The sequence below is a fragment of the Adiantum capillus-veneris genome, chromosome 18 (genome assembly GCF_014529385.1).
Source record: "Adiantum capillus-veneris isolate H3 chromosome 18, ASM1452938v2, whole genome shotgun sequence".
NCBI lineage: Eukaryota > Viridiplantae > Streptophyta > Polypodiopsida > Polypodiales > Pteridaceae > Adiantum > Adiantum capillus-veneris.
The window spans coordinates 45,724,696-45,751,217 of NC_140948.1; the positions used below are offsets into that span (position 1 = coordinate 45,724,696).

The 26,522-nt window shown below is 41.5% G+C and overlaps 1 protein-coding gene across 8 annotated transcripts in view; it reads left to right on the forward strand.

Annotated features, from left to right (window-relative positions):
- The window catches only part of LOC147435591 (Glutathione S-transferase family protein), a 39,618-nt gene extending 24,659 nt beyond the window's left edge, over positions 1-14,959 (forward strand). For all 8 annotated transcript variants that reach the window (XM_086488605.1, XM_086488601.1, XM_086488604.1 and 5 more), the window contains 2 exons: positions 13,204-13,568; positions 14,055-14,959. In XM_086488605.1, coding sequence (XP_086344731.1) covers positions 13,360-13,568; positions 14,055-14,643 — 798 coding nt within the window. In that variant the 5' untranslated portion in view covers positions 13,204-13,359 and the 3' untranslated portion in view covers positions 14,644-14,959. The remainder of the gene's footprint in view (positions 1-13,203; positions 13,569-14,054) is intronic.
- The last annotated feature ends 11,563 nt before the right edge of the window (positions 14,960-26,522 follow it).

Here is a 26,522-nt window from a genome sequence, read left to right on the forward strand (position 1 = left end):
CGGCGTTTCACCACGAAACGTTTCAGTCCAAAATGAGAGCACAGTGAAACGTGAGACCGAAACGTGCATTTAGTAACTTTGAAACTAAAACTATGGTAACTTATTGTTAGTGAAACGGCTTGTATTTCACTTGGTGAGCGAAACGTTTCAAGGCCCGAAACGTTTTACCTGTCCCGACCTGTCGAAACGCGTTTCATGGTGACGCTGCGCTAGATACTTTGCTATGGATCTGCTACTGTGGTGGTACTGCGGGGCTGATCTGCAACCGCCGAGTCGTGCAAAGGCTGAGAATGCAAAACGTTGGCTGATTTGGAGTGGAATTGCAAAACGCTGGTTGTCTTGGCTGAAAACTGAAAACGCCAGGTTGATCTACTGAGTACCCAATGGGTTTCTTATATAGGAATTACATGCTGGGTAGGGCAAGCTTCCCAACAAACTTACAAAAAAGAATTCCAAAATTCACTGTTAATAAAATGACTTATAAGAGGTGGTTCATGTGATAAATTGCCGCCTGCATGATGAAATGACTGTTCTTGTGCAAGAGAGGGTATGCAACTATGACCGGCCTAGAAATGCACGTCCTGCTAGAGGCTCACAAAGTGCTAGGCTCAGTCCTAAGCTAGGCTATGACTGATGCTAGACTATGGTAGCAGCATGTCCACGTGTCGCAAGTGAAGTGTGCACGTGACATAATCTTTGAACAAGTCTTAATCAACCCACACGGCTTCGTGGGTTCCTCGATCTTTGAACTTCAAAAAGAGCCTGCAACCATTGCTTACCAAACTCGGAATCTGCATACTGATTCTTCATGTTGTCGAAAGAGACAGTCACAAACTGATGATGTGGTTGGCCCTCGGACACTGTAGCAGTGACACGTGGCAGACTAGATGGAGATCCCCGCATAATGCGCTGACAGGCTGACGTGGCCAATGGTACCGAATTTCGGGATTTGCGGTGGAAAACGCGTTGACATGACATGTGGCAGTTTTACGGATTTTCGTAAACTGCACTGGCTGATTTTAGCAGCTTTTGGGACAATTACTTTTTAAGATTATAAGCTTTTGAGTTTAATGCTTTTGGGGGCTCTGCTTTTGGGCAATCCCTTGTACTTATAGATAAGCAGGCAGGGCTTCACTTATCAGAGCATCTGGACGCAGAGTCTGAGAGTGAGCACCTACCCGCTCTCTTGTACTTTGAACATATATTAATACAAAAAGAAATACCGAAAGGGGCGCAAGTCTTTGGGGCCAATATCTCTAGGCACGGAACTACGCCGGGCCGTGTCGACCTAATTGTGAATTGTGAACTGTTTTGAAGTGAATCTCTGCTGTGTCGTGGTAGAATCTTGACTTGGGGTGTCCAAGTTTGTTATAGAGGTATCAGAGCACGATCTATTTCTCTTCTACCGGCAAAACCGATCCTTTTCTCGCAACACTTATGGATTCCAACAAAAATAAGTCGACTTCTTCTGCGTTTGCGAATGCGGGAGGAGATCACGGAGAAGATTCTCATGAGCAATCAGAGGAAGAGTACGGCCCACCTCGGCCTACTCAGTTCAAGATTGAAGAGATGGAATGTCTACAATTGGTTGACGAGGCAACAAAGCAGATGATTAAAATTGCGAAGGATCCAAAATTTGCAAAATTTTTGACTCTACAATCCCTCGCCGAAGTACACACCCAGTGTGGCAGAAGGCCACAAAACCACCCATCAAACCGGCAATCAAGAAACCTCCTTCTCCGAGGATGTTTACAAAGCAAGAATTACAAGAGGTGGTTTAGACACAGATTAGCCGGCTTTTGGACGCAAACAACAAATCCAGAAAGCATGAGAAAAAGCACAAGAAAGGAACTGACTTCTCGGGTTATTTGGGTCATCAATCTTCTTTTGCATCGGCGAGAAAGCAGAAGAAGCGTGTGCGATTTGAAGGACTACCCAGTTCTTCTTCTTCTTCTTCTTTTGACAGTTCTTCTAGCTCTTCTGATTCGAGCGAAGAAGACAAAAAAGCGAAGCAAAAAGCAAAGCTTCGGAAAGGGCAAAAAAAGGCAAAGAAGCCTAAATTTCGTTCAGTTTCTGACAGTTCTACAGAGGACTCATCCTTAGACAGTCCTGACTCCGACGATCACATGTTTTATGCAAAGAAGAAGCATTTTTATTAAGCCAACCAATATGACTTTTTCAAAGATAAAAGTAAGAAAGTAAGAGAATTCAAAGAAGGTGGACAATCAATTAAATTTGACTCTTTTTTTGGATTCCGAGATGCTCCGAGGGCTTTGGCTTTCATACAGCAGTTTGACAAAGCTTTCTCTGGAGGGCATTACTCAGAGCACTCCAAGATTCGAAGGGCTACATCTTTCTTCAAGGGAAATGCTCGAACATGGTGGTCCACCCTTTTTTTGAGAAAGGAAGCTCCGGTTAAATGGTTGAAATTCAAACAGCTTTTTATTTCTTCTTGGCTGACTCGAGAGTATGAACGAGATATACAAACTGCTTGGAATCATCTTCGGATGACCAAGGGAGATTCTCTGGACGCTTATTGCGAGAGATTTTGGAGCTCTTTTCTACTAGCCTCTTCATTTAAGAAGGTCTCGTTTAAAGAACAGATTGAGCGGTTTTGCTGCGGACTTCCTACAGAGATCCGAGACTACTGCTTGGAACAAAAGTCAAATTCTATTCAAGAATCGATGGGTCATGCGAAACTAGGTTTTGCGATACATTTAGGCAATTTGACTTACCCCACTGATGAGATCTTGACTCAGAGAATCCAACAGACTTCTAATAATGAAAGTAGAAAGAGAAAGAGTTCCCAAGAAAAGAAAGACAAGGATTCACGACCCCGGCTCACTCTTTGGGAGAGAGCCAACTACATCAAAGAGGGGAAGTGTTTTGGATGCGGGGAACATGGGCACGTCTCCGCAAAGTGCCCTAAAAAGGCATAGCAAGAATAGAATGAAGACAGGCCAGAGAGTTTGAGAGCAGCTGAGGAATGTGACAGAAAAGGCAAGATGAAGGCAGGACTGGTTCTAGATTGCATGGGTACTGACGCAAGCACGATTGATGAAAGTACAGAACTTTGTCGAGCTTGGGGCAAAGTGAAAGATCAAGAAGCCCTGATTTTCTTTGATGAAGGAGCCAAGGCCAACTTCATTTCACCTGAATTGGCGGCGCGGCTCGAGATTACACCCGATTGGATGGGACCACAAGCAGAGGCAGTTCTAGCGGCACCCGAACGGGACGTAGCCATTATACCTGTCATTGGCAAAATTCGGTTGCATTGTCAGGGGTATTTGGGGCACGAAGACTTTTACATAATGCCCTTGGAAGGTTGTGATGTCCTTCTTGGAGTCCCTTGGTACCATAAGAACAATACCGTGGTCGATTATCGGGCGAAGAAAGCGACATTGACAAATGAAAAGGGTCGAAAAATTTACTTGAGTGAAATTGAAGGGCAAGTCTGTCTCTATTGTATCGGCTTTGGCCGTTTCGAAATTAATGAAATCCAGTCTGTTTGTTTACTCGATCTATTTGAAAGAGTTAAATGATGAACACAGGACAAACATGTCTGAACTTGATAAAGAACGCCAAGATTTTCTCCACACTCATGCCGATTGATTTTCTGAGGGCTGGCCAGGTGAGTTGCCACCATCTCGTTCTGAGGATCATGCTATTGATTTGATACCTGGAAGCACACAACTGAACCGGCCACCTTATCGAGTGAGCTGAGCCCAGAATGAAGAGATTATGAACCGAGTGAAAGACCTTTTGGAAAAGGGTCTACTGCTCTCCGATGTCGTTAGTTTTTAAAGAAAGACGGATCTTGGAGAATGTGCATTGATTATAGAGCTCCCAATAAAATCACCATCAAGAACAAATTTCCGATTCTGAGGATCAATGATGTTGACAAGGATCCTCTTGTTTCAGCGGGATCAATTTGAAAAGCGGATATCATCAGATCCGAATCGTGCCGGGAGATGTCCACAAGACAGCTTTTCGGACGAGCTTCGGTTTATATGAATTTTTGGTGATGCCTTTTGGCCTTACCAATGCTCCAGCGACTTTTAACCGAATGATGGACAGGATTTTCAGAGAGTACAGATCTTTTGTTGGCACTTTCTTTGATGACATTATAGTCTTCTCCAAGGATGAGGTAGAACATAGACATCATCTGCTACGGGTCTTTCAAGCCTTGCGAGATCACAAGTTGGTGATCAATGCCAAGAAGAGTGAATTTTCTTATTGGAGATACACTTTCTGGGACACATCGTCTCAGCAGCAGCAATACAGATGATGGACCTGGCCAAGATTGAGACTATACATGATTGGCCCGATTTGAAGAATGTTCATGAAGTAAGAAGCTTTTTGGGCTTATGTTCTTACTACCGGCGGTTCATTTGAAAGTTTGCAAAGGTTGCTTCCCCATTGCATATCTTAACACAGAAAGGAGTCCCTTTCTTGCGGGGACCCATAGAGGTGACTGCCTTTCAGATTCTAAAAGAGAAATTGACTACGGAACCAGTTTTGACTTTGCCGGATTTGCAAAAGTCATTCGAAGTATATTGTGATGCTTGTGGTCGTAGTTTGGGTGTGGTCTTAACGCAAGAAGGCCATGTCATTGCCTATGAGAGCCGATTTTTTTTAAGGCCGGAATTGACAACACAGATTTATAAGAGCTTTTGGTGGTTATCCATGCTCTTACTCGGTGGCGACATTACCTACTCGGAGCCGATTTTATGGTCTTCACTGATCATCAGAGTTTACGCTACTTCTTGTCACAGAAGCAGCTTTCGGAAAAACAATTGTGGTGGACTAACATCTTGTCACAGTTTCACTTCCAGATTGTGTCACAAAGTGATGACGTGTCTGCCCGAGAGCATGCGGGAAACCCTAACCCTGATCGCTGCTGAAAACCCTAATTCTGCAAACGCTAACCCTAAAACCTGCAAACCCTAAAATCTGCCAGAAACCCTAACCCTAACCCTAACCCTAAAACCTGTCCTAAACCCTAACCCTAAAAAGCAGCAAATGATTTCCGGATAATGCGTTGGAATGCTGACGTGGCACCGTACGAAAAAAGCGGAAATTATGGCGCTGAAATCTCAGCTTTTGGCGATGCAAATTGGACGTGAGAGAGAGAGAAAGAGAAATTCCCTTGCTTTATTTTATTAAAAACTCTCTTGTGTGAGAGAGAGAGAACACTTTGCTTTTGATTTGGAGCTTTTGGGGCTCTGCTTTTGGGCATCCCTTGTAAGAACTTTAAATAAGTGGTTTTGGGTTCACTCTGCAGAGCATCTAGACGCAGAGTCTGAGAGTGAAACCCTTACCTCTCTCTTGTACTTTGACATTGATTAATGTATAAAGAAATACCGAAAGGGGCGCCAGTCTTTGGGGCCAATATCTCTAGGCACGGAACTTCGCCGGGCCAGTGCAAATCTATTGTGATCTGTGAATTGTTTTGAAGTGGTTATTTGGTGCTGTCGTGATTGATTCTTGAGTCTTGACTTGGAGTGTCCAAGTCTGTTACAGTGGTATCAGAGCACGACCGATTTCTCTTCTACGGGAAATCCGATCCCCACTTTTTTTTCCGCGGCACCTATGGCTCCACCCCACTTTTTTTTCCGCGGCACCTATGGCTCCACGCAAGGATCAGTCGACTCCCTCTGCATCCAGAGATGCGGGCAGGGATCACAACGAAGATTCCGGCAGAGAGTATGGCCTGCCTCGGGCTACTCAGGCGGAGGAAAGAGAGATGAAGCGTTGTCAATTGATCGGCGATGCAACAAAGATGATGCTCAGTTTTGCGAAGGACCCGAAATTGGCAAAATATATGAGCGAGACTTCTTTTCAAGAAGTGCATGCGCAGTGGCAGAAAACCACTACACCACCCCCGAAACCCGCTCTCAAGAAACCTTCTAATCACAAGCAATATTCAGAGAAGAAATTAGAAGAGGTGGTTGATGCACGGATTGCTCAGCTTTTTGACGTGCAGAAGAAAGCCAAAAAGCAGAAGAAAGGCACTAACTTCCCGGGTTATTTGGGTCGTCAGTTGACATTTGACAAAGCAAAGAAATAGAAGAAGCGTGTTCACTTTGAAGGAGTACCCAATTCTTTTTCTTCTTCTTCTTCTGACAGTTCTTCTAGCTCTTCAGATTTGAGCGAAGAAGACAGAAAAGGCAAAAAGCGAAGCAAGTAACAACGCTTTGGAAAGGGCAAGAAAAAGGAAAAAAAGCCTAAATCTCGCCCAGTGGGCTGACAGTTCTACTAAGGACTCGTCTACAGATAGTTCAGACTCTGATGATGGAAAATTTTATGCGAACAAGAAGAATTTTTATAAAGCGAACCAGTATGACTTTCTGGAAGATAAAAGCAAGAAAGTCCGAGAGTATAAGGAAGGTGGACAGTCCATCAAATTTGACACTTTTTTAGGATACTCAGATGCTTCGAAGGCTTTGTCTTTTATGTAGCAATTTGACATCGCTTTCGAGGGAGGACGCTACTCAGAGCACTCCAAGATTCGGAGAGCTGCCTCTTACTCTAAGGGGAATGCTCGAACTTGGTGGTCCACGCTTCTTTTAAACAAGACTGCGCCAGTTAAATGGCTGAAATTTAAGAAGCTTTTTATTTCTTCTTGGTTGACGCAAGAGTATGAAGGCGATATATGAGCTGCTTGGAACCATCTTCGGATGACCAAGAGAGATACAATAAATGCTTACTGTGAGAGATTCTGGAGCTCTTTTTTACCCGCCTCTTCATTCAAGAAGATCTCGTTCAAAGAACAGATTGAGCGTTTCACCTTGGGTCTACCTACAGAGATCCGAGATCACTACTTGGAAGAGAAGTCAGCTTCTATTCAGGAGTTGATGAGTCATGCGAAGCGGGGCTTTGCCATTCACTCTGGCAGTCTGACCTATCCCACCGATGAGGCCATGACACAACGAGCCGAACAGACTTCTGGGAATGAAAGTAGAAAGAGAAAGAGCAACCCAGAGAAGAAGGATGCACGACCCAAGCTTACTCCTCAGGAGCGAGCTCGCTTCATCAAGGAGGGGAAGTGCTTTGGATGCGGGGAACATGGACATATCTACGCGAAGTACCCTAAAAAGGCACCGAAAGTACAGAATGACAAGGACGACGACAGGCCTAAGAGTTCGAGAGCAGCTGAGGAATGTGGACGAAAAGGCAAGATGAAAACAGGACTGGTTCCAGATTGTGTGGGTATCGATCCCAACACCATGGACGAGAGTATAGAACTTTGCCGAGCTTGGGGCAAAGTGAAAGATCAAGAGGCCCTGATCTTCTTTGATGGAGGAGCCAAGGCCAACTTCATTTCATCGGAATTGGCGGCGCGGCTCGAGATCACTCCCGACCGGATGGGACCACTTGCGGAGGCAGTTCTAGCGGCACCCGGCAGGGACGTAGCCATTACACTTGTCATTGGCAAACTTCGGTTGCATTGTCAGGGGTATTTGGGGCATGAGGACTTTTTCATAATGCTTTTGGAAGGTTGTGATGTCCTCTTAGGGATTCCTTGGTACCAAGAACAACGCTGTGGTCGATTATTGGGCGAGTTAAATCAAGGTTTAAAGTAAAGTCTACCGCCCTTTTTGAATTGAACAGGCCGGTTTCAGCAATCGCCTCCCAAAAGGTGAAAATGTTGTCAAGGATGCGTTGCTCCTTGACAAAGCGTGTTTGTGTCTCATGTATGTCGCTCTCTAATAGCGACTGAATTCTCAAACTCAGAGCCTTCCCTAGAATTTTGTGGGCTGAGTTGAGAATGGTGATGGCCGCCACTGCCGAATCTTGCCCAAAGAGCTCTCCTCCTTGGGGATAAGATAGATCGAACCCTCACTCATGCTATGTGGCATCTCTCGAAGTGTGCAAAGTGTGTTGGTAAAACCATTCTTCCCTAGGCAGCTACCATGGGAAACTTGGGACACACGAGTGTTCTCATTTATGGCATTAATAGAGGATGTGGGTTCTGTGGGTTCTTTAGGTTTGTTAGATTCAATCTTAGGACTTGTTTTCTTTAAACGACCCTTGACGTGACAATGATAACATCGACCTTCTTTGAATAAATGACATGGTCTTCTGACGTGATGTATCCTCCTATGATTCCTTGTGCTGCTTTTTCATCTGGGGAGAGGTTAGGTTTAGCAAGTGTGTTAGCTTTACCCTTAGATTCATTTTGAGTGTTCTTTTCCGAAAGACTAGAGTCAGATTGGTTAGAAGAGTTACCATTCTTACCATTCTTACCGTTCTTACCGTTTTGAGGAGTCTAAGAGGTACTGTGAGAAGCCTTGTTCTCCTTAAGCTTTCCTTTGTTGTGCTTCATCTCTTGGGAGAGAGCAATTGCTACCGCCTTGTTGAGATCTACGGGGTCGAAGACTTCTACATCAAACTTGATATAGTCGTCCAACCCAAAAAGGAATGCCTCTTGCGCTCATCGTCCGATTTGCGTAATTGGCTGTCGAGCTGCAAAACACGGTTAGAAAAAGACATGACTAGCATACCATTTTTCTTGAGATTGCGCCAATCTTCTTTCAACCGCGCTAGGTATTGGGGTGGCATAAACCGTGCCTTGAGCTTGTCTTAGAAGTCGGCCCAATTGAAAGAAAGGGGCACGCCATCTTCGGCTTCCTCTAGGTGCGCGGTTAACTGTGCCTCTTGCCATGCGTGGTACCAATTAATGGCATCACCGGCAAGGTACATGGCTGCTGTCAAAACCTTGCTGTTTCCTGTCTTCTTAGTTGTCGCAAAATAAGCATTAAATTGATGCAACCAAGAATGAATAACACTAGCATCCATCTTACCATCATACTTACTGAATGTCAACTTCTCTGTGACGGGGTTGTTGGAGTATGAATCTCTGCTTGTGCCACTTGATGAACTACCAATATCTTTGACCTGCTCAGGCTTCGAGGTAAGTACCTGTAGGACTAACTCTTGCATGCGTTGGTCTCTCTGCGCCTCACGCTCTAACACCAAGGCCGCTCGTTTGTCTTTGGCCGCTGTGCGTTGGGCTTCACGTGCTTGCTCACGCTCAAGCTCAATAGCTGCCTTTCTTTCTTTGGCCGCCAAGTGTGCTTGCTCACGCTCACGCTCCAAGGCTACCCTTTTTTCTTCAGCCGCCAAGCGCGTTTGCTCGCGCTCACGCTCCAAGGCTAACCGTCGTTCTTCGCGCTCGCGATCCAATTCTGCCTTTCTTTCTTTGCGTTCGCGATCCAATTCTGCCTTTATTTCCTCGGTAGCCAAGCGCGCTTGCTTACTCTCGCATTCAAGGTTGCCTTTCTTTCCTCGGTTGTCAAGCGCGCTTGCTCACGCTGGCGATCCAAGGCTGCCTTTCTTTCGTCGCGCTCGTGCTCCAAGGCGGCGCATTGCGCTTCTTGCTGTAACATCATGTCCATCATCGTCTTGACCAAAGCCTCCATAGGATTTGGTGCAACCCTTGGCGTAGATGGGGAGGGGGGAGGGTCGGAAAAACCTCTTGGTGGGGAAAGTTCTTCTTCGCCACCTCCATGCTCCTTACCGTCACGCGAAGTATCCATTGCTTCAAGTGATGACCATATACTGAATTCTTGGTACTTAAGTCCACAAGGAACTTGGGTTCTCGAGGTTCTTGGGTTCTTGAGTCCTTGAGTCCTCGAGTTCTTGAGGTTCTTGAGGTCTTTCTTTAGCTTACAATCTATGTTAGAGAAGGATCTTCTCTTACCCTAGCTCTACTCTTCCCTGCGGGCGCACCCCTTGGCGGCCTTGCGCTCACACCAAGGTTGCTTTGTCCCACCTCACGTCGATTGGCCGGCCGCTAAGTGCACGGTTCGCTCTCAATGAGTGAAAAGAGGAACAAGGGGAGGCTGGACAAGCCCTTCTTTCTTGGGATTCTTGTTACTCTTCAAAAACACGATTAGGAATCGACACGCCCAAGTGGACTTGGGTTACGTGCGACTGCAACAAGCAATTTTTTTTTTTGTGGTTCTTTCCTTGAGTGATACAGAAACACTGCCAAAGCTCTGATACCAATGTAAGGTGCAGCGGATGTGAATGTTTAACTTTGCTCAGGATGAGTGCTCCGAGCTGTGCCCAAGGGTTCCTTTTACTTACGGAAGGAAGAGCCTTCTGTTCCTTTAATGAGAGAGTGCAAATGATCACAAACAAAGTGTAAGACACTGTGAATGAAGGTGCTGAGACTGAGAGATAGAGAGAGAAGAGAATCCGACACCAGAATGTTGTCAAACCCTCCTCCAAGGGCCCCACTCTCTATGGCGAGAGAGGTCTATGCTATTGATTGCACAAATCTGGTACAATGGTCTAGATGCAATGGACTTGCCGACGATGTCGATGACAATGATGACGGCGACGAGACGGGCTAAAAACTAAAAACGCTAGGGGTTGAAATCTGCAAATCTGCTATCTGCTGAATATTGACTCTATGTCAGTGACGACGGCGATGACGACGACGCGACGACGATGTGCTGAAAACGCAGATGCTGAAATCTGCGAACAGCGGGCTGAATCTGCAAACGCTGGCTGAACTGACCGTGCGGCGAGGATCTGTTGTGAGAAGGTGAAATCTGCGAGGTTTGGGGCTGCTGTGCGGAGTCTTAAGTGCTGAAAATGGAAAACGCTGATGCAAAAACTGGTTCTGTCGCCAAGAAACTGCAAACGCTAGGGGCAATCTACTGTTCCAAAAACGCTAGGCCTGATATTGTATCTGTTGCAGAAATGCTAGGCAATTTGTTGCAAAAACGCCAGAGGTCTTGATGGTTGGAAAACGCTAAGAGATCTTGCCGGTCTTGCTGAGAAGGTGCATTGCCAGATGTTGTGTATCCGCTGCCTCTTCTGCCAGAAAGTGCTAGCTTATATATTACCTTAGCCGATTTGCCCTACCTAGTTTCGCAACAAAGTCACTTATTAATAATAAGTGAAAAATGGCTAAAATAAGGAAAATGGGTTCTGTGCACTGTAAAATGCTCATGATGGTTTCTAAATGTAATGTTGATGTGTGCAACCGTAGGATATGCAACTACTCTTAAGTGCCTGGACATGAACGGCCTGCGAACAGACTCACAAAGGTGTCAGAACACTTCCTAAGCTGACTTGAACCCTAGACCTGAAGTAGCTTGTCCACATGCACATAGGATTAGATGTGCACGTGACAATCTAGGTCTTTGTCTGCTGTGCCTGGCAGCCTTGGGAGGTTGAGTGTGTGGTGCGGGTTGGGTTCTCTTGCAAGGACAAGCCTTCCCAAGATGGTCCATTTGTCTGCATATGAAGCATTGGTTTGTTTGGGAGTCCCGAATACTCCACACTTTGGTGGAACCATCCACCACTCACCTTAGGTAGGTAGGACTACCTTTGGGGGAAAGGGGGGGTGTCCCAAACCGAAATGCGTATGGTAGGTATACTTGCTGCCTTGGCAGTGATTGTACGCGGGGTCTACAAGATTGTCCCAATCTCGAAACCAATCTTGGATATAAGTGGGAGGTACTCTCTCCTCAAGCTGGGAAAGTAAACTGAAATGGGCAAATGTGCTTCCTCGGCAAGAACATCAGAGCTGGGTCGAAACCATGGCGCCACTGTCGAAAATGAGCTTTGACTGCCTGGATGGCCAGTGTCATCGAGATGACCTTAGAAGCCATCTCGGGAGTCTCAAACTCAATTTGGTAGTCCGAGGAGCTGTGTGTCGATGATCTTTCCCACCTCCCCAAGAAGGCGGGCCTGGAGGAGATTGCGCACCTCGCCTCTTCTGGCCGGGTGTCGACAATCTTGCAAATAAAGAGGTGGGCTGAAGGCGCTCTACCTTTGCTACAAGGCTCGCTTGCTCCGTTGGCGCTACAGCAAGTTGGATGGTGGGCTCCGTGGGGTTGGCGGAGGGGGACTTCATTTGAGTCCCTCTTGGGCGGAATAGGAGCCTCCATCTGCATTTGTTGCTGAGGAGTGTTTACATCCACATCTAGGGAATGAGGTTTCTTTGTAGCTATGCCTGGCATTGTGAGGCCAAACTTTGGTGATTGCAAACTTCGTCCAATCGGACCTGCTTTGGTCTAGGGTGCCCACATATAGTGTGGTGACTTTTCATATTTTCAGCCTTTCATCATATGGGTTGTGGGTGATATTAGGGAATGAGTTTTCTTTGTAGCTATGCTCGGCATTGTGAGGCCAAACACTGGTGATTCCAAACTTTGTCCAATCGGACCTGCTTTGGTCTAGGGTGCCCACATATAGTGTGGTAACTTTTCATATTTTCAGCCTTTCATCATATGGGTTGCGGGTGACCATGGACTCCCCTTGTATTGGGGGGGGGGTTGGTTTGTTTAGGCATCCTCGATTTCTGACTGGTTTTGATCAAGTTTCCTTTGTCAGTCATGACTTGGGAGCCGGTGAGGTCGCTTAAGAGTCACTTACCTTTTACACAACTTTGTGGTTTTTACCTCTGTTTCCATAACTCAAGGGAAACTCCCTTTTTGGACTTAAAAAGCTCAGTCATTCTCTATATTCCTTACGTTTCCATGGTCATTATTTGTTTCCCAAGGAAATTTGTCACAAGAAACTGTTTCACCCTACATAAAATGTGATTATTTCTATTGTGTCATGTGATTGTCTGCTGCTCTCACTAGCTGCAGACTAAGTACCTCCTAATGACTCTAAATTCAATACATAGTATTAAGAAATACCTAGAAAGGCCAAAGTGCAAGGGAAAGATAAAATTTAAACATTTTGAAAATGTGATTGTTTGTATTGTGTCATGTGATTGTCTGGCTCTCACTAGCTGCAGATTAAGTATCTCCTAATGGCTCTAATTCAATACATAGTATTAAGAAATACCAAGAAAGTCCAAAACGGAAGGGAAAGATAAAATAACGATGAAGGCTCGGAATTAGGTAGAAATACCAAATGTAGAATGTGAAAAAGGATTGTTGTCACATGTGGAACCTTTCTCGAATCTCATGAAGGGTTGCAAAGTCTTTTTGACTGTTTTAAATTTCAATGACATTGCTACCCACCATTGATTTTGAATCTCCATGTCATTGCTTTTGTTTATTAAGAATCTCCATGTCATAGGAGCTCCAGTGGAAAAAGACACACAGATACCATTTGATTTCTTGCATTGTGCGTGTGGTTCGAAATTTAGTCGCTTTTTCCAGTTATCTATGGTATTGCATATATCAACACAAAGTAGTGATAGTGTAAATGTTTTTTTTACAACAGGCTATCTGAGTCAAACCATGCTTAATAGAGGAGCCTGCTGAATCCTTCTTCTGCAACTCTTTGAACTTGCCTGAAGCTCTTTCGTTCTTTCAAACAGTGGAACAGATAATTAAGCGAGGGTAGTTCTCATGTGTGTTTTCTGGATAAGCTGGAGACATGCAGCTGTATCACCATGCTTTTTCGATGAACAGCCAAAAAGTAAGATTGGCCTTGGAAGAGAAGGGCATAGATTACATCTCACACAGTTTGAATCCCATAAAAGGCAAAGACTTGAATGCTGATCTATTCCATGTCAGTCCAGATGGGAAAATGCCCGTCTTTCAGAATGGAAATCTCATTTTGACAGATACGCTTGCAATTGTGCAGTAAGTGTTCAATGAGTTGCAAAAGTTTTGCACATTTTCTTTTCATACTAATTTGCTCCATTTAACTTTTTCTTTGCTTGTACTTGGCTTCAAAAATGAGCCAATTACGAGTAAAGTTGCTAAATTTTTTTCCCAAGCTTTTTCTAAAAGCAGTTTCAAGTAAAATGGTTCATTTTTATCTATTTTTTGTTTAAAGAGAAGTAAGGCGATTTAGTTTTTGTCCTTGACTCTTTCTCTTGTGTGTTTTGCTTTTGCCTCTTATAATTTGTAAGTTCGGACTTTTTCTAACTTCATGAAGGCATCTCTCTCTCTCTCTCTCTCTCTCTCTCTCTCTCTATATATATATATATATATATATATATATAGTGTGTGTGTGTGTGTGTGTGTGTAAAAATATATATGTAAATAAATAAATGTATATAGATATATATGTGTGTGTGTGGATGTATACGTATGCTACTGAATACGGCACTCTGCTTGCTCCAGGTTTATAGACTCCCTCAATGAGCCATTGGGGGGTTATGATGTGAACAAGGAGAGAGTGCACGAGTGGATGCGTATAGTTGATGAATGGGAACCAAAACTTTTTACCTTGAGCAGTATCCCGCTGAAGGTGCGGACATACTTTGGCAGGTTCAAGCGCCGAGTCATTATCTCCAAAATGGCTCGGAATCCTTCATTGGCAAGCAATCTCCGTGCAAAATTGCAGAGAGCCTATGCAACGGACGAGATGATGAAAGATACGGAGGCATTGGAGCAGAACAAAAGGCAGCTGGAAAGGTTATTAGACATGGCTGAAGAGCAGCTGGAAAGCTCCGAGTATTTGGCCGGCGAGTCCTTTACGATGGCGGATGTTATGTTCTTGCCTTTACTGGGGTGGATGGAGCTATTGGGGGTGAGTAGGGAGTACATCAACAAAAAAAGGAAGAATTTATCTCGTTATTGGGCGAAAGTAAAGCGACGGCCGAGCTATTATGCAGTCATTGGAAAGTATTTTGGGGGGGTAAACAGGTACAAGACATTGCTGACAAATTCCATCATTGTAAGCTTCCAGACTCTCATCAGAAGATATTAAACAGAGGGACAAGTGAGATAAGAGATTCTACGGAGTTTTACAAACCCTGGATTTACTCATTAGAATGAGAGAAAACTCCTTCCCATGGAACGGGTGATGATATGTAGCGAGCTGGGAGACTCCTTTGGTGTACACGTAGAGAGAGAGAGAGAGAGAGAGAGTGTGTGTGTGTGTGTATTTCCTACCTTCATAAATTAAATTAAACAGGGTAAATCTTTTACTCTCACCAAAACAGGGTTCTTATATGTTTGTACCCATTTGATTCTTACAGGATTTTTTTGAAACAGAGTGAGTTGGCAATACTCTTTCCTTTTAATGTTCCCTACGAGCATGGTCGTATAGCGCTTTGTTTAAAATAAAAGACACAAAAAGGCTGCAAACGCTTTTAGTACAGCAGAACCTGGTTTTGCTAATTCTTTTTGGGGATATGAGGCTGGTGTGAGCGTCTAGCACTCTAATAGACCATTGAGAAAGGAATGACCACATGCTCATCAATCTTCAAGAAATAGGGAGCAAAGGAAAATGTCTCTCTATTTCTAGCAATGATTTCTTTAAATTCTGTGCCCGGCTCTCACAAGAAGATTTAGAAATTTTCTCATGTAGGAAAATGGAGTCTTTTCCAGTGTTTTTCATACAATGCATAACATCATGAGCTTCTGCTCGGGAGGCACCCCATACCTAGCTAGGTATGCGGTGCCTCCCTCACAGAAGCTCATGATGTTGAGGTAAATCACAATGTGTGAATTGTTGTGAGAATTTGTCCAAAACTTCTTGTGATCTATAGACGACAAAAATTTCAAGTATTCAGCTCAAATTTCCCCTTGATCAGCATGTGAGCAAGGAATGCAAATAGGCTCCCAAAAATTTCCATTCTCAATGAAAGCCAACCATATCCTCTCTTCTAATGGCATTTGTTAATCAACTTCTCTAGTCACATCATTTTAGGCTCTTTATGATTGCACACCTAGGCTCTTCATGGTGAGAACTATTGAGCCATTAAGCACACTAACAAGTAAAAGCTCTCTTTCTTTCCCTTGCATTATATTCTCTTTCTAGTGTCCTACATATCAAATCTCATCCTCCCGATGTTTGTCAGAGTTGGGAGGCAGAACATCCTAGCTGTCTATTTGCTTGCCATTCCTGGCTGGAATTTAAGCTTGGAGCCGATTGATGATCGCCACATCAGCTTCCGTAATTCCCTTCAGCCATGACCAACACCTAACGCCGCTTGAGGGCTTGGAGAGAGCAGCACATCAGCACGCAGAATTTCTCGGCCACCAGCCAACAATTTGCTCCCTATTTGTCACTTGTTAATATCAATACGTTTTAATGCAAAACATGAAGTAAATACATCAATACTCCCACATCTTACTCTCAAGGTTAGGATTTTGAAAGTAATATTTTAATTGAGCTATTCTTGCGAGATGTCTAAAAAGTAAATACAGGGGTAATTTTAGAGGAAGATAGCATTTAAACATGAATTGATTCTTACTATCAAAGTATGTAGTGCAATTTTCTACATGGCCACCTAATCATGGTTGCCATCAAGACTTTTTGGTCATTCGCTTCCCGATACATCGTGCTTTTCCATTAGCACGGACTTGTAGATTCCAATGAGGTTTTACATGTGCCTAACTAATAGGAAAGACAACAAACATCTACATTGATCAAAAGAAAGCTAAAAGCATATACCATACTCATAAATGAACTTTTGCAGACATTTAAGAAAACATTTTTTTGTTGGACTGAACAATGACCAAGGAAAGAGCACCAACATTGGAAATGTGCTTTTGTTTTTCTTGGTAAACGTGCCTGCAAAGGGCGTCGAAGCCTTCAAAAGTAAGCCATTATTGTGCACACCATATATTTAAACATTCAAATCTTTCAAATGGCTCTTTTGCTTCTCAATACATTATCGTTTTAAGAATTTTCAAAGAGGGAACATGTTGCCCCTCTCTCTCTCTCTCTCTCTCTTTCGGGGCGTGGATAAGAAAAGTAAGAAGGTGCAACTTTTTTATCACCAAAATCAATTGTAGAATGGCAGCTTATTCCCAGATGTAAAACTTGATTTACAAGACCCGAAGATTGCATAACTCATATTGATCTTTGACAATTGTGCTTTAGAAAAAGAAAGAAAGAAATAATTTATGGAACATTGCCAAGAGAGAAGAAGAGAAACTTTAATATCATTATTGAACAATCCCTTAGAGACCTCATAGATATATCCCACGAGTCTTGAACTCAAGCCGTGATGATTAAGAGGGAAGCTAGAGAATTAAAGGAAACATTGTTTAGTCTCATTCATTTCTAATGAGAGTCACCCCACCCCCTGTTCGCCCCCAATCCCCCATAATATGTACGTGTGTATGTAATTTGACCAAAACAAAAGGAGTGTGAAGGTGATGATGGGTAATGATGGTGCTTCAAATGGACATGCCCTCACTCACATGTACTTCAACGGCTCTTAGCAACAGGGATTTAATATCTACATACTTACTTAACATTCTGTGTGATCACAAGGTCTTATTAACATATTTACATAATCACACTTAACATGATCACAAACAAGCTGGTTCGGAGCAACCTGGAAACCTACAAAAAGCCCACTGGGGAGATCTTAAAGCCCGGAAGGGCCGCAACTAAATATATATAGGGCCTCGAATGGGCTCGCTGGGTGGTGTTCTTTGTTGAGCCACACACACACACACACACACACACACACACACACACACACACAGAGAGAGAGAGAGAGAGAGAGAGAGAGAGAGAGAGAGAGAGAGAGAGAGAGAGATGACCACCTTCGCACATACATTGAGAGGAGAGAGGGGGTCGTGTGGGAGCATGCTTTGCGTCGCAGTGCACGACAACAACGAAGTATCTGCCCACACGGCCCGGGTGTGTGTTGTGTGTGTATGTGTGTCCGCGTTGTGAGGTAACGTGCCTTTTGCTGTAAATATGGTGTCCTTGTGCGGTAAGTATTGGCTCATTGTTTGGGTACTACATCGGTAACGCGGTGATATTAATATCTTTATAGTGAGTCAACTTCCCTTTCCCTTGCCAAAAAAACATATGGGTATCGATCGGTAACGCGGCCATATGATGTTCGTACAAACCATTATTGCTCTTTAGATTAGTGCAACACTCGGTTGGTACCACGGCTAATTTACTGCCTTTTGCTAGAAGCATTTGTTTTTGCATAAATGTGGCGTTCAAGCCGTTAACCCGGCCATATGAACACCATACAATTTGTATATGTATGTGCAATTTTTTTAAAAAAAGTATTAAATATATGGATATTTGATCTCATTAACGCGACCGTGAAGAGTATTTTATATACAAACGTTTGAATTGTCTGAAATTGTCATTTTTTAGTGTTCTTGTGAAAATATATACTATTTAACCATATTCAAAAGAAAGTTTTATTCATCAATCATTGTTGCTATTTTTAATGCTACTTTTATAGAAGTCATAAAAGATATAACATATATGATATCACTTTTATACAACCTCATCAGTATCTACAATAATGAATAAGATTCTTGCAAAACCAAATGCTACATTTTCTATAAAATTCACACTATGCTATTTCTCTATGTCTAAAAATAATATACTTTCAATTTGAAAAGGTATATGCACACATTTTGCATGTAAGACGTTCATTTTAATCTTTTTAAAGAGCAAGACGATGTTTTTGGTTTTAACTTGTATTGTTCGATCTAGATAGTTTTCATAAGAGTTACTTGTTTTTTTATAAATTTTATATGATTAAACATAATATTTTAAAGTGAAAATGGTTATCAATTTGTATTAATATAATGGTGCACATTTTTTGAAAGTCTTCAAGTCACGGTTATGGTTTGTTTGAACTAGTATGAGAGTGCAACGTATAAAATATGAATCCATGTCTTATGGTTTATCACAATATGCTGCAATGTGTTGAGATTTTAACCTGTATTGTTCGAGCTGTGGATGGTTTTCTTAAGAGTTACTTGTTTCTAATGCATTTTACACGATGAGACATAGCATTTCAAAGTGAAAATGATTATCAATATGTATTAATATAATCGTGCACATTTTTTGAAAGTCTTCAAGTCACCGTTATGGTTTGTTTGAACCAGTGTGAGAGTGCAACGTGTAAAATATGAACCCATATCTTATAATTTATCACAATATGCTAGAATGTTTTGGGTTTTTAACCTGTATTGTTTGATCTAGATGGATTTCTTCAGAGTTACTTGTTTCTAATGCATTTTACACAATTATACATGACATTTTAAAGTGAAAATAATTATCAATATGTGTTAATATAATCGTGCACATTTTTTAAAAGTCTTCAAGTCATGGTTATGTTTGAACTACTATGAGAGTTTCGGTACACCCATGAAACTGTTTCTGATATGTTGTTTTTTATTGTGCACTGCAAAAGTGACGCTAGAGCAAAACACAATTATTATGCGTGCCATTCGTAAAGAATGTATTTTGAAAATATCTTCTTGTGCAGAGGGTCGCATATAGTAGATTAATGAAAGTGATGTCTTCATTAAAGATCTCACTAGCGCTATTTGGGAGAACACATAGTGCAGGCTGCGAGGCGAAGGCCAGTATGATTTGCTGATTCCTACAGGGATTCAAGAATTTGACCCCCCACCACAAGGTCAAGACAGTGCTCGCACTATGAAAGTGTCCTGCAAAGACTTAAAAGAAGATCTTCCTCCCCCTTTTGATATTACAAAAATAGAGCTGTGGGATAAACAATGGGAGGAGCAGAAGGTCAAGATGAAGCGGGTGAAAGCTCAAGACCAAACCTCCTTACCCAAGAAATTGAAGATGGCCCAAGATGCGCAAGCGGCCGTAGGTGGTCAATCAAATGCCAGTGGCACCGGCACAATTATGCACACAACATTGAATGCCAAGTGCACTCATCTAATCGGCATTCCTCACGAGGCCCTAGTGAAAGGGGCAAGGATTGGAGTAGACTCTTTTAGTGTATGCACATTATAAACCATTAAAAGCATTTCTTTCTTTCCAGAACACATTACTTTGTATTGTTGTCTGGGTATTTTATTTACATTGAAGTCTATGTTCTGGGTTCTAGGCGGTTCACCTCATTTAAACTATATTTGGAGCTGTATGTCTTTAGTCAATTGTCTTGTGGTTCAATTGGATCAGTTGTGATTTTTTTTCATCAATTAAATAATGTTTGACTAAACTAAGATACACCAATTGTGGTATCTTTGAGACTGCTGAATCGTGAGAATAAATTTTTGACAAAAGATATTTAATTTGTCTGTTTGTCCATTGTAATTCTAAGATACTATGGTTGATGAAGGACAAGCTTGCGGTACACAAATGGTGCCAGATGGTCAACAACAAGTGGCTATTAATGCATTTCAGCGCATGAAATCTCTAGCGCACGGTATGTTGGCACAACAAGCGACGCTCACTGCTCATCGACTATCAAAATGGGCAAATCCAAACCATTTCAATGGAAATATATCAAGAAAGAAGTGACCAAGGATACAACTAACACAATATGGCCATGTGAGGATGTGGAGATAAAGAAAGAACGTGGAAAGTATCAAAGTGCCTTCACCAAGAAAGACGTGACCAAGAATATGATTAAAACAATATAGCCATGTGAGGATGCGGAGATAAAGAAAGGACGGTGAAAAAATATCAATAAAAAAGTGACCAAGGATATGATTAAAACAATATGTCCATGTGAGGATGCGGAGATAAAGAAAGGACGGTGGAAAGTATCGAAGTGCCTTCATCAAGAGATCAAAGATAACGTCGAGAGGATCTACTTGGAAGTTTTTGGCCATCCATTGCACAATGCCGATTGTGTATTATATTTTGCAAAATGTTGTATGTACATTTTTTGCAGCAATGACCAATACACTTTTCCTTGAAGGAGACAACTATAGCCACCCATTATATCAAGGAGAATTGTGTCACATTCACATGGGAGGAGCTGACATTGATAGTTGAAGGGGCCGATGTACAATTAAAAAGGAGAAAGATATTTCAACAACACAACTGAAAGAGAAAGATGCAAAAAATAACACAGCTATCTATAGCAACCCAAACACCCAAGCATCCCAGGTCCACATGGAGAAAAGTATTCATCGCTTAAGCCAGGATGTTCAAAATTTGACACAACAAGTCCATCCTCTACCTGTACAAGGCACATACATTAGTCACCTCGTCGTGCATCCAGAGTTGATTGCCGCATCACAATCAGATGCATCTTCATCTTCCCAGTGTCCAGTATGCTACAAGAATTTTGACGGATGGAGTGGATTCTATACATTGGCATGTGGCCATTATTATCACCTCTTGTGTTTAATTCGTTTAATGCAAAATAGTAGCCGATGTGCAATCTGTTCAAAAGATATTCCAGAAGGAATATATTATATGTTTGGCATGACAAATGAGTATAAATTCAAGCAAGCCCGCCAAGATACCCCTAGCACAATTAGAAATCTATTTGGTGATGAAGGTGCAGGTTTTGAGCACAACAATTGAAATTGACAAATTATGTATACTCGTTACTATGAAGCATTGTATATGATCAAAACACGTTGAAACAAGCTCTTAAATAATGGTTTTTGACACAATATTTATTCTAATCTCAAGATATATTGAATATGTGAAGTTGTTATCTTGTTCTGAGTCTGAGTGTTATGGGTCTTCTTGTAATTCAACTTTCACATCTATTGTCAGATTCTCTTCTATTTCATCTATAGTACATTGAGATACACCAACATTGAACTCTTTTTCGTCTTTGTTTTGACAATCATACACCCAAACTGGCATTTCCTCTTCATAGCAAGCACTTTTGATGTGATGAAATATCTTTTTTTTGTAAAATATATACACTAATTTTTATGCTCTGTCTGCTAATAATCTGTTGCGAATAGTGCTATTAAAATAATTGTACATACTCCAGTTTCTCTTCAAGCCTGAGTTTGCTGCACATTGTGCTAGTACTTTCATTGCAAAGGGACGTAAGGTCAAGTAATTCTCTCCACCATTCATCATCTACCACTTTCATGCAGGTTTCTCTTTTGCCATTGAATGTACAAAATCATTCGCAAAACGACCTTCTTTTAATTAAATGAACTCATTTCTTTGATACAATCAATTTGGTCTTGAACATTGGAGTAGAACATATTAACCACGTAATAGAAATTGCTGACCACTTTTGTATTGGACATCATATTTAAATTTTGATACTCTAGATCGAGCATGTAAGCCACACTATGGAGTGGACTATGAGCACTCTTTCATCTTGCATGAAAATACTTGGCCAATTTTGTGTTGTTTGACAGAGAATGGTAGTCGCCACTCCTTCTCTACTACACTCTTTTAGCTCCTTAGGATTTTCAAGACTTTGTTGGACTCACCACCATGTCATCCAGACTTTGCCCATATTTGGCACCTTCTAATCAAGGTTGTGAATTGCTAACATAACGGGCATCATTACATGGTATGTAGCCATTACATTCCTCCATCAAGCAGGCTTGTTTATGGACCCATGTAAATATGTAATTTTCTCTTTCACTTTTTCTTTCTACTTAAGCTTCCATTTGTGAAAGGTCGTGCAATTGAAAGTGCCAATCCCATCGTACTTATTGTGGAGGAGTGATTCCAATGTATAGAAGTGCTTGCAAAATCAAGTTTCAGCAAGAAGTTTCAACATCACTGACATGTGCATTCGGTACAAATCGAGCACTCTTTGTTGTTTCAAGATGAACTTCTTGTCGCAATTATTTTGGCGAACCATGTGGTTTCTTCACTAGTAAACCAATCCTTCAGCACCAAGTTTAAACTGTGTGTATTACAACCATTAATAAAAATGTATGAAAAGAACTTTTTTTATTAAATCTCTAGCATTTTTACAGTTCTTTGCATTGTCCACGACTACTTGAACGACATGTTCAATATAAATTTCTTTAATTATATTAATCAAGATCTCATAAATGTCTTTGCCACTTTTAATTGCACCAAAATTGTCAACCGTCTTTATGAACGTTTCTCCCTGATGCCAAACCAACATTACATTGATCAGTGGTCTTCTTGGAATATTAGACCAACCGTCACTCACACTTGTGCAGCTTGAAAGTGATATATAGTCCCAAGAACTAATTTGGAAACACGCTCTTTGACTTGATGTAACATTTATCCAAGAGATCATTTTGTATCGTATGATACGAAGGGGCTGAAAAGCTTGGGCCAAAATCATTGATTTTTGTCCAGGCGACCTTCCAATGATTGCCGTCTACCATGAAATTTGCAATGCACTCTAGTCAATCCACATATCAAACACATATGTTGTGAGCAAACATACACATTGCAACTCTCTACATAACATTATGCATACAACAATGCTATGAGTTTGTCAATGCAATTATAAATTTAATAATTAGTTATACATCCTCTTCGATTTGCAAACAATAAGACACATCTAGTTTCAAATGCTACAAAGAATAATAAATTTCTACATTGAAATGATGATAATTATTTGCAAAACACACTAAAGAAATAATATCTATGATTGGTCATCTCATGCACTAACAATCTTTCATAATACATAATGCACTCCCTCTATAAACCAATTCATAAAACAAGGCAATGAAATCTTCAATACAATTACACAAATGAGGACTACTTGTACCTAATCAAGGATTATAGCCTCCTTATGCATCCAATCCAATAGATAAAAACTATTTTCATCCAATTAAGGATTATAGCTCTCATGTTGTGCAGTGACAATGCATATCAACTCAAATCTATAATGGTGTAAAATACAAGACTTCAAGGATCTTTATATACCTAGTACACTAGTACAGGACATCTGACCCTTGACTATCAACTTCACATTTACATATGCTCATCTTCTAAGCCAACTTTAGCCCTCTTATGGATCAATGTCTTCGTTGCAATGAGAATGACTCTCCAAATTCTCAATTATTTTGGCTTTGTACCTTTATGTTTGGTGAAGGATGAAAATATTTTTAGAAGTGGTTATCGTATTAAGAATCATGCTCGACCCAAAAAAAGGACCTGTGACTCTATAACCTTAGGTCAATTCACAAGGAGATGATTGTATCCGGTGCTTAGATACACTCCCCAGGGATTTGCCTAGTAAGAATACCAAAGTTAGAAGAGGTTTTACCATATATAATTATGCTCGTTCTGTTTTTTTATTTTCCCGGTCAGCCCGTCGAAGAATTTCTTACTCTCGACGGACCCATCGGGAAAATAAAACAGCCCGGCGGGTCTGCAAGGAAAAGACTAAACCCGGTGGGCTGACTGTTGGGATTCAGGCTTTTTGTTGCATCTCTTGTGAGAACAATCTCTTCCACCTAGAAAAGTGTCATGTGTCAATAACCCACGTGAAAAACCCTTTACAACGGATGTGTAAAGAAAAGCCACGTGTGTTTGTGCATAGGCAGCCACATCTTATGCTCAAGTGTCAAAAGGCTGTCTCTTTTGTATATGCCTATATAGAGACACATTATGCTGAATAATATCAAGTCTATCATTTGCAATTATCCTCTACTATACTGTGTGCCCAATTTCAAGGTCCTAAGATAACTCTATTCTAATCATGTTTATGCTATGAATAGCACACTAACCTATCCATCTTAACCCTACAATTGGTATCAGAGCATGGCTTCGATTAACATCTCCTAATCTAATTAGATCCTAGGCATTTAATTTTCCTATGCTAGATTGCATTGATGCCTTCTCTTATTAGCCATTGCAATTGCTAAGTAAACACCCCTTCTACATTGCATATTAATCATGGCGTTAATCACATTGTTAATTTTTTTTCCTCTTTTAAAGTCCTTTGGTAATGGGATATGTACTATTCGTGCCACTTCCCATACTAATCGATTAGGAAGGGACTTTAACAATTGTTCATATTTGCTTCGTGATTGGCACATTATATAATCATTAGTTATATCGATTTTATGTAATTATGTGCATATTAATCTTGAATCCATTGCAAAATATAAAAAGCCTCATCTCTATTGGTTGTGTGCTTGCATTTTCTACACAAGCTTCGATAAAAGCTCTTATTTGCCAAATTTGTCCATAATTAGCTATCGCTAATTATCTTGACAGATTTATCTGTGTATGAGAGAGAAAGAAAGTAGTGTGTGTGTGTGTGTGTGTGTGTGTGTATTTGTCTTTGTGATGGGAACCACCTTCTGAAAAAGGCCATTAAAAAAAAAAAAAGGTGGACTGAGTCCCGACTTACTTCACGTGGAGGCTCTTGGTTTTTTTCTCTATCTGTGTGCTCCACCAAACCAAACGCCATCACACAATCTCTAGCCTCGTCATCTGCAGTTGGTTGTCCATGTCATCAGTGCTAGCAACACTCAAATAGAACCGACACTACTCGCAGCAGGTAGGTTGGCTTCTACTCAAGCTCGTTGCCTTGATATATATTATACCTACACATGCATCAATCACTTGTGATGCACTACATGTGACTAGAATAAGAAAATCATCAAAGGAATAACACAAATCATCAATGAGCACCACTAGTGCAATGTATGTGTATTGTACACCATTCGCCATGGAGATTGTATCTTTGTCAAAACAGACCAACAAGATGAATAAAGAAGATCAACATCAACGTGTAAATGATGAAGAAAATGTCGACACACCACGAAGCTCACGACATCAAGACGAAGGAATAGCAGTTGGGGAACTTTCTCCAACATATTCAAAATGATCCTTTTTGCATAACATAAATAATTCGAGGGCTATTTTTCAAGTGTTTTTTCCTCTATTGTACATATATGTGCATTTATCTTCCTTTGCATTTTTTAGCAACAACATTGGATCAAAACATCGACAACAACATCAAAATGTGGCAAGGACAACGACGAACGGCATTAAAACCAACAAGTTCTATAGTATATGTGGGGAGAAAATAGACAACAAACGACATGTACTGAGCATTCTCTCAATTGTACCTTACCCTCTATTTGTGCCAGGGACGGCTTGTGTGTGTGCCTACACCCTTTTCTGTCTAGGGGAGGTAGGTTTGTATTCAAGGGGAGGCTTGTGAATTGTGTGCCTCACCCTAGTGTGTTTTGAGGGGAGGATAATCTTGTGTGAGCGATATGCAACCAAAACCCACATAGGGGAGGATTGTTGGGATGCGGGATTTTGTTGCATCTCTTGTGTGAACAATCTCTTCCACCTAGAAAAGTGTCATGTGTCAATAACCCATGTGAAGAACCCCTTAAAATCCATGTGTAAAGAAAAGCCACTTTTGTTTGTGCATAGGCAGCCACATCTTGTGCTCATGTGTCAAAAGGCTGTCTCTTTTGTTTATGCCTATATAGAGACACATTATGCTGAATAATATCAAGTCTCTCATTTGCAATTATACTCTACTATATTGTGTGCCCAATTTCAAGACCCTAAGATAACTCTATTCTAATCATGTTTATGCCATGAATAGCACACTAACCTATCCACCTTAACCCTACACTGACCGGCTCTATTCGTTTTTGCAAGTCATCATCAAGATCACGTTAACAATTAATGTAATGACTTGTGCTATTCATGTAATCACACGATCGTGATCACGTCAGTGAAATCCCTGCAAGTTAGCAAGGTGCATGATAAGGGAGCAACACTCAAAAGGTATCATATTATACTTAGGACTCAAAACCTAGATTCAAAAGAGGCTCACATGTGAGGGTTGCTTACATCCACTTGGCGTTTTGGGGTGTCTCATGCACAAGCACACCAACGCGTGCACACATGCACATTTTCATACATTTATTTAACATTTATGTAACACCCATGTAGCAATGGCATGCACACACAAAAATATATACAAACAT